This window comes from Mus pahari, chromosome 9 (genome assembly GCF_900095145.1).
Source record: "Mus pahari chromosome 9, PAHARI_EIJ_v1.1, whole genome shotgun sequence".
Classification (NCBI taxonomy): Eukaryota; Metazoa; Chordata; class Mammalia; order Rodentia; family Muridae; genus Mus; species Mus pahari.
Window position 1 is genome coordinate 92,265,358 of NC_034598.1, and position 9,742 is coordinate 92,275,099.

At 41.1% G+C, this 9,742-nt stretch overlaps 1 protein-coding gene across 1 annotated transcript in view; it reads right to left on the reverse strand.

Moving 5' to 3' along the window:
* Positions 1–3,995: 3,995 nt before the first annotated feature.
* The window catches only part of Hcfc2 (host cell factor C2), a 43,698-nt gene continuing 37,951 nt past the window's right edge, over positions 3,996–9,742 (reverse strand). The window contains exons 13-15 of the mRNA XM_029542344.1: positions 8,291–8,476; positions 7,489–7,774; positions 3,996–5,444 (exon numbers count right to left, since the gene is read on the reverse strand). Of these exons, the coding sequence (XP_029398204.1) occupies positions 5,413–5,444; positions 7,489–7,774; positions 8,291–8,476 (504 nt within the window). The 3' untranslated portion in view covers positions 3,996–5,412. The remainder of the gene's footprint in view (positions 5,445–7,488; positions 7,775–8,290; positions 8,477–9,742) is intronic.

Sequence of the window (9,742 nt, forward strand, 5' to 3'; positions counted from 1 at the left end):
AGGTCATCTCTGGCTGTAGACCAAGTTGGGTTACATGAGAGACCTTGTCTCAAAAAGCCAAACAAGGCTTCTTGTATCAACAGCAAATTACATCTTTACACTTCATTTGGGACGCAGCCTGGATAGCATCTTTTTAATAACCCCAAACACTGAGTAACAAAAGAAGGCAAAATGATATAAAATGATATAAAAATCTTACAGCGTTAGTGGAATTCCTGCTCAGTGGGTAAAGGCACTTAGCTACCAAGCCTGTGTACCGGTTTTTAAAAAAATACAAACTAGGTTCACACATATATTGAAACATACATACCATGACTAAGATGAGTTTATACTAAGAATCAAAGGTTAATTTAATATTTCAGAACAGTCATATACAGATGCAGAAAGCAGCAGTCAGTAAAACTCAACAACTACTCATTATAAAATACCAGCATCTATGGCAGAAAGGGACTTTCTCAACCAGTCCAGGTGAGGTATAAAGACTTCCCAACAGTGGACGGCTAAACACATCTTCTTAACCCAGCACTGAGGGCTGAGACAGAGCTTCCGGTTCCGGGAGGGTTCCTGTCCAAAGGCAGAGGACACTAGAGGGTAACTTAAGAGTTCACTCTGGCTATCCCGTGAGCACACAACACAAATTATATAATAAAAATAATGATGCGTCTTCTTTGAGGTGATTCATGCGCATCTATGCTCCTCAACGTTGTACTGCAGGGCCTACTAGTGCGAAGTAAGATAAGGACCGCAACAAAACAGCCATAATGGGCAGAAGAAAATGAATAAGTGCCAACACGTGAGAGGCAGAGACAGGAGGATGTCTGTAAGTTTGAGGCCACTGTGATCTTCACAGTGAGTCTCAGGACCATCAAACCTACATAGTGAGTGAGACCTTACTTTAAAAACCCAACCAAACAAAACAAAAGCTCAAAGGCAGCAGACAGGTTAGTGGTGGGAAGAACTTGGATGCTTGCTAAATCTAAGACTTTTCACAGTCTCCAATGACTAGAAAAGGAAGCATAAAAGTATGAAATTAGTCAGGTATGCACTTAGGAGGTAGATTTCTGTGTTTGAGGCCAGCCTGGTCTATAAGGCAAGTTCCTACACAAGGGCTACACAGAGAAACCCTGTCTCAACAAAACACATATGTACTCAGGAATGCACACACACATACACACACACACACACACAATTCTTACAGTGAAATCTAATGTAAGACATAGAGGCTTTTGTGGGGAAAACTTGTTTATTGGAAGACATTAAAGATAGCCTAACCAATGGAGAGATATCACATGCTTCTGACTGGGAACATACATGGAAAAGATGGAAACATTTTCCAGTTGATTAGCACATTCAACACAACTACAAAAGTCAATGCACAAATTTGGTAGGAAATGTATGTAACCATATGCAAAGGACTGACATCCAGAACATATGCAGAAACCATATGTGTCGATGAAAAACAACTTACCAAACATGGGCAAAAGACACTAATCAGTATTGCACAGAAGAGGACCCATATATGGAGAATTATTCCATCAGTAATAAAGAAAATACAAATTAAACCCAACATGAAATACTTATAATGTGCACCTAACTGGCAAGTACCAGACAGCCAAATTGCCAAGGTGTAGCTACAGGAATGGCAGGGACACTGCCAGTGACAGCCCTTCAGAGCCCAGCTCAGCATTACAGGAGACTCCTGCAAGCTGTGATATTCAAATCTATGGTCTCTGAACTCTAACACTCTTAGAAATTATTGAGGCACTGGAAGAGCTACGGCACATGAAGGGTGCATCTGCTAGTTCTTCCCACACAAGAAACTAAAGCAGAGACTGACAGATACGAAACATCATGTCTATGCTTGAGTAGATATTAGCTGTGATGCTACATCTCAGGATAATACTGAAACTTGGGGAAAGCAGTAAAAGGACAACTGTCTCAGTGCTGTGATTAAAGACTGTCTTCAAAGACCCTCTTAAAGGGGTGGTTATTGAACCACAGTGTAATACCTCAAAGAACTGACAGAACTCTTGTACATACAAGGAAGTGGCTACAAGAAGCTATACATTTCTCATTTACTGAGTATGTCCTGTGCTGTCACTGTTCTCAACACTGACACAAGGAACAGAATGTACATTACAACTGGGTAGAATGTCTTCCGTAGCAACAATCTGGGAAAAACAATCCAAATTCTGGTAGACAGAATGCGCATATAATTGTATTATACAGACAGGAAGACGAGGAAGATGGTCATGTTATAAACATGTGTGTGAACGTAAAACATTCCAGAAAAATCTGTCATGCAATACATACACCATGTCTCCTTTTACAACAAGTTCAAAACCAGGGCAATCTAAACATTTTATTAAGCACATACACATGTATGATAGAGCTACAAATAAAAACAGGAATAATTACTAAAACAAATCCAGAACACTTCAATGGCACGGTGTGTGTGAAGCGGGGAAGGGCAGGGGTTTCTAGGCAGAGAAGAGTATTCTGTTTCTTAAACAAGAGTTTGATAAAAATCTCATTTTTACTTTTTTTTTTAAAACACCATATAAACAGTTTATAGTTGGTATGCACTGTTTCATTGCAAATAGTTTTAAACAAGAAAGATGTGAGGCTGTGCTCTACTCCATCAAGAGGACACTGCCACTTCAGTCGCTGCAGTGCAAATCTGCGGCAGTCAACAGCAAAGGGGAAGTCCGTGGCACAGCAAACCACCAGGGGTGGATGGTTTCTCGGCGAAGCTGGTCAAGAGGCCACAAGCTCACAGCAGCCCTCTGCCACCGCTGCGTCTCTGCATGAGTGGTTTGCTCACTATGTATAGTGACTTCTACAAAGCAGATAATGAGCCAGGCTGGAGTGTATAAGGTCTCAGCTAGCCTGGGGTTCTGATGTACTAATCATCAATGTAAAGTAAACTATGCCTCCTTACTGAATGGCACTGCCTGGTCACATTCTCCTAATTGTGCATTTGCATGCTTATGTGGATCTAAGACCTGGGCAACATACAGCCACTCTCAACTGCCTCTCTGCGGTCATCAGGGTCAGATCCCTTCTGGGCATGTGAAAAATGTCAACGGTTTCTAGACTGTCTGCCAACATCCCTGTCTGTGCCCATTTTTATGGACTTGCAGCAGTTAAGGGACAACATCTCCTAGTTCAGCAATCAGTAAAAGCCTGGTCCCCAATTCAGAAATTCTGAAAAACTGAATGAAGAGCTCGTGAACCTGAAACCTTCAGCACTGCAGTTCTTTTACTAGGTATACACACGCTCGGTGTCTGATAGAGCCTTTCTATCTGCAAAGGACAGCAGCTCCACACTGACAGGAAGACAGAGCCATTTGGGACGTGGAGGCTAACTACCCCAAGATTTTACAGCTATCATTCAGCTTACAGAACCTGCTTTTTAATTTTTTCTAGAACATTATAGGTTTTTTTCATGTATGCTCAGCATAAAACATTGAAATTACAGAAATACATAAGTACAGGGTCTTTTCTGTCACTATACTGAGGGGAGGAAGGCCAGGGTCACCTTACATCCCTAAGGGTAAGAATCCTAAATTAAGTATAACCTGGGCTGGAATCCCAGCACTTGAGAGGCTGAGGCAGAAGGTTACCATGAGTTTAAAGTCAACCTAGGTTACAGAATGAGACCTTGTCCCAGCCAAACAAAACAGTGTATTGCCTAGTAAGCTTAGCAGTGGCATGAGGGACTGATTTCTGCCCTGTTTAGTGGCACACGCCTTTGATCCTTGGGGGCAGAGCCAGGTGGATGGATGAGGTCAGCCTATAAGCTACATGGTTAACTCCTGGGCACCCATGGCTGTTTAGTCAGATCCTGTCTCAAAACAAACAGAAAAGACAGCATCAAAAAGGAACAAACAAATACAAGAGATTAATTCACTAATCTCATTAACTACTACAGTAACTTCAGATCAGGACCTCCCCTTTTGAGAGGTCCTAGTATCTCCCTCCTAAACTCATTTTCTGTCTTGTGATTTCTTTAGTTAGGAACCAGGCAGGGTAAGGCAAGACAAAACTAAAAAGTCTATTCCCCTCTGATTATTAAATACACTAAGCCACTCTCCTTCAAATCCGCCCCATTTTGACTCCTGAGCACAACCTACTTCAGTTTCTGAGGGTCCATCCTAGGTTAGAGATCCTGTTGTATCCAGTGAATGACACACATCAGCACTCTACAGACAGGCTCTGCCATACTACACTTTGAGTCAAAGAAATAATACCACCTGTAACTGTTTATGGAAAAAGGTACTTTTATTTTACATGTCATTGGTACACAATACATACAACTGCCTAAAGTCAGTCTTGGGAAGCACAGCAGTTACACTTCAAGTGGCCCAGACCAAGCCTACTGGCAGCCTCTCCACTTAGGAGGTGACTGCAGGAGTGATCCCCAGATAGTAATCACTCCAGAGAGAACATAACACATGTCTTTATGTTAATATGCTATCACTGTAAATAAAACCCCTTAGTTACAGCAGACACTCTAAGCAGAAGCAATTTTTGCTAGTCTACAAGTCTGGGACACACTGAGCGGCAGTTTTACCCCTCCGCAGGTGATTATACATGTATCTGGGTTATGGGGCAAAGGAACCTCACACATGCAAACAGATTCTCTTAGTTCTTAAATAAAGACTGAGTTTATATATAACTTATTTCTAGTTAAACTGCCAAAACAATGTGCTAAAATAAGGCCAATACAGTATTTAAAAAAACATACTAAGAGCATGCAGTATCAACAATATTTTTACTTCTTATGTGAACCAAAGTCCAGAACACATGGAAGAGGCTTGTGACACAAAGACAGCTATACAGCTTGGAGACAAAAGAAAGAAACTTAACTTAGGTAAACTCCTTGTGGAAGAGTTATCTGCCTGGGCTGTGGTGCTGCTTGCTGTTAGAACACTAGCCTAGGTGCCCAAAACTCCAGGGTCACTCTCCGCACGCACGCATGCACACACACACATACATACGCACACGCGCACACACACATACATACACAATACACACATACGCACACAAACAAAAACAAAAACAACAACAAAAAAACCCCCACCAAGGTCTGCGTGCTGAAGATGGCAGCTGACGACGTACAGTCCTTAGAAGCTGCCGCGGTGCACGCTGGCAGAACAGCCACTCTACTCACTCCACGGCCATGCAGCTCTAGCACCATAGGAACTGCTAACAGCAAAGCCACACAGATGCTAAGGGGATCTTTCAGCCACCAGTCCCATAACAGAAATAGAAACATGATTTATGCTAAGGAAGTAATGCCAATAGAAAAAATACAATTTGGGCAATTCTTGAGGTAAAAAGGTTTATTATTTCAACAAATCGCTCAGTATAGAAAGGCTACCTTTTCTTCAAAGAAGCAAACGTGTATTAGAACCATGGGCTCACATCTGCCTCCTGGTCTAGAATAGAAGGTGATACCTTTAAGCAAAATAAACTAAACCACATACTAAATAGGTTAAAATGTGCACAAAACCGACGTTCTAGTCTGCTTTACATCAACTTTTTCCTCAATAGTAAGATAAATGTTTTCAAGATGCAGACTGTTAATTAATACAAAGAATAGGATTGGAAGCCCAAAGTTTTCTACTAAAGTAACTGGGCTTAACACACACACTTTCTAAGACTGGCTACTCCCCTTAGCTGACTGAGTTCACATATACAGCAAAGCCTACTTACTATTCGATCTGTGCAAATCTGCATACCATGTAACTTTGGTTAAGACATGTTTAGCTTCTATCAGACACATCATGGAAGCTACACAAATGATTACAAACATAATAATGAGGTAAGTTCAAAGTCTACTAGTGCAAAAAGCAAGCGCTGCCAAAGCAAAGCACATAAATTAAATGAAGGCAGAGTGAAGCTCTCCCGGTGGGAACTGCTGGGATAACCAACCAAAGGCCTCCCCGTAAACACTGCTTGGAAAGGACCCTTTTAATTAGGAAGATCCATGTACCCCAAAAGGTATCCTAACAACACCATAGTAGTGCATTTCTTTTATCTTTAGAGTTCAGAAGCCACTCATGTGTCTAATAGTTTGCATATTTTCTTCAAGAAAAATTTAATTAGTGAGACACATTAATTACAAATACTGTAGTATAAAAATCCCAGTTCTTTACAAAAATTATATATTAAAATATTCTATACACTTTAAGTTAGTAACTGGCATATATATATATATATATCAATTCTTCACAATCATATTCATCTGCACTGGGCATATCACACTAAGGTTGGAGGGCACAGCTACTCAGTCGTTCTAAACTGGCATGAGATCATATAGCCAGAGAAGCGGACCTGTGCTCGTGGTAACTGCAGCCCTGGGCCTGAAACGTCTTCTCTGCAGTTTCTGTTCTGTATGTAGTCACTTCCCAACTGAACTTCCTAACTGACGAGGCAGCCAAATTATGACACTTCAAATGGTGTAGAGTAAGTTCCCTGTAGCCAAGTGATCTCGGAGCTTTCTGCATCTCTAAGGTGGCAAGGAGCCTGAAGTGGCCATCTAGTGCTTTTTTTCTGATATAAAAAAGCTTATACAATTTTGAGGTAAAAATAATTCAAAAATAAAACATCTAGAGCATTTACAAAGATCTTACAAATGTTTAAAACACTGTAAAAACCTAGGTCCTGTTGGACACGTGACAGTGTTCAGGGATATAGCCAACTCCCAAGGAAAATAGGAACATCTGGAGCTGAAAGGACTTTAAAGGAAAACTCTCCTAACTCCTTCACTTGTTAGTGAAGAGATCAAGGGCCAGATAGACTAAGTGCTTTAGCTAAAGACACATTCAGGTATCTTAGTCAGATACAAATCAAGACTGTCCACTATCCTTTTTATATTTTGTTGGGATTCTCAGAAAATAATTTTAAAACTCAAAAGCAGAGTTGATGAACTAGCCTTTCTCTTTTAATTGCTTCACCTGTGATAACTGAAGATAAGGGAGTAAGGTGGCTACTAAACTTGGAATCGCAGATCCTCTGCACTGAGAGATAGCTGATAGAAGACTCCTGCTCCTGGCCTAAGGCCGGCGGGTACTCAGACAGGGCATTTACAACATGGGAACATCCACAGCAGCAGTGTACACCAGCCAGGACTAAACTCATCTCAGTGGCCGCAGGTTGACTGAGTAAGAGAAAAGGGCCAATACACCTTACGGCTTTTATCTTCATTTTGCTATTTTTTTTTCCTTTATAAGTAGCTACATGGGTAAGGAAGAATCCATATACTAATTTTCAGTCTTTGCTTCTTTCTACCTTTATTTGGATCTAGAAGTGAGCAAATACATTTTAAGAACAACTTACAAACTCAAAATTCATAACTGCTAGAAATACAGTCAGAGAATACTCTCAAAGAACAGATGTTCATAACCAGTTACTAATAAATAACTATCACAACAGCTTTAATAAAAACAACTCAACTCAAAGGAGCTTTCTTACTGTTACCTTGAAGCCATCGGACTTGTGTGGCTGGTCCATAGCCCTTTTCATTCTTTGCTGATATTCTGAACACAATGGCAGGTCTGGATGTGTAATCAATATGTGCATTTGCCAGCTGCCCAGCAGTCACTATACATGAGGTTTTAAGACCACAGTAGATCCTCATGAACACAAGCTGGCTTGGATTATCCTGCACCTGTGCTGTGCGGATAGCCAAGTAGGCTGAATATTCCAAAATATTTCCAGAAGGTGAAGTTGGAGGCTCCCAGGAAAGGTGGATACCTTCAACATTCTAGAAAAGAAGAAGAAAGGTGAAGGGCTCTCCAGCTCTCTCTAGGATCACTGTGCCTTTACAAGACAGAGCCTCCCTGCGGTGGGTCATCCTCACTGCTCACTAAGACTCCATCTTAACTGGCTCTACAGTTCACACACACTTTTACAAAGTACAGTTTAAATATCCAAGCTTCCTATCATATCCCCAAAGGGCATTTTCTTTCCTAACAAAGGCCAAGGCTTATAATAAAATGTAACCCAGCTTCATATGCTCTGAAATCTAGAACTCTCCAGAATGAACTCTGGGTGATACAGGCCAGACAACACGCTGACTTCTAGTCCTTCTGTGCTTCGCATTTTATAATTCAGCTTGCAATCTGGTACCGAAAAATACCATACATGGCTACTAAAACAAACTTTTAACATTTAATCCACTTCTCTTAGGTTTTTTCATGAGTGCTAATGTGAATGTTTCAACATAGGAGTTTCAAATCATTTGTGTCACAGTCAAGTCTTGCCGGCCCTGACAGACTACCTTAGAAATGCGGACTGTAGACGGAGCTCCAGGAAAACCAGGTATACATGTTTTAAATTCACTGACTTTACTGAAAGGGCCGATTCCACAACCATTGATTGCAGCAACCCTAAATTTATATACTGTTCCTGGGACAAGATCCTGTTTCTTAAGCAAACTGTAATCAGGCACATCTGCATTTCCTACCTGAAATGTAAAATATACAAAAGTCAGAGAAAAGGCACATATAATACTTCAAAGTTAAAATTCTATTTTTATTAAACAACAGAACTTTTTAAGAATGAGTATATTTTAAGGACCCAGTTCCATAATATATTTCCCTCTATCACACAAAGAGTAAAACTCTAATACACAACCCATCAAGCCCCTGCCTGAATCAGGGATTCTTCTCCAGAGGAAAGGTGATCTGAATCTCTCAATATAATTATGGAGAAAGGCAAGGGAATTCTGCACATGAGAGGCAGTAGAGTTAAAAAAACAGAGCTGCTATCACAATAAACAATACAAATTCCCATCCCCATTTCATGTGAACTTATTAACTGGGAGAAGAATCCCAAACTTGGGGTCATATAATAGTCCCCCTTGGAGACAGAAAAGCGAGCTTGGCAGGAAAGGAACATGCAGTGTGTCAAAGACTATTTAGGACAAGACATACGTGTTAAACGGCGGCACCCTCTCTCACGGGTGGGACTACCCTAGTATCTATACCCAGCAAAGGCTTTGCAACTCTCCTGCCCAGTCGGCAGCCCTATGCCACTGGACCTTCACACTGTGTGGAAGCCTGGCCTCAGGAGCTGGCACAACCGACTTGTCCAGTTAACACTGAAGAATGTCAAAAATAGAAATTCAGACACAGCTGGGCAGTGGTGGCACACACCTTTAATCCCAACACGGGGGGGGGGGGGAAAGCAGGCAGATCTGAGTTTGAGGCTAGCCTGGTCTACAGAATTCTAGAGCAGCCAATTCTACACAGAGAAACTCTGCCCCTATTTTATAAAAATATAAAACAAAACAAATCCAAAAAAATATAGAAAAGTAAAATGTCCTTGCTGCAGGTTTTTTGAATTAAGAAATTAAAAATAAAGTTTTTGAAAAAAATTAGGTAGCTAACATGCCTTTAAATGTGGATCTATCTTTTATTTCATTAGATATTTTCTTCATTTACATTTGAAATGATATCCTGAAAGTTCCTAATACCCTTCCCCAACTCACCCACTCCCACTTCTTGGCCCTGGCATTCCCCTGTACTGGGGCATATAAAGTTTGCAAGACCAAGGGGCCTCTCTTCCCAATGATGGTCAACTAGGCCATCCTCTGCTACATATGCAGCTACAGACACAAGCTCTGGGGGTGCTGGTTAGTTCATATTGTTGTTCCACCCCTTAAGGACCCAGTTCCATAATATATTTCCCCTTCAGCTCCTTGGGTACTTTCTCTAGCTTCTCCATTGGG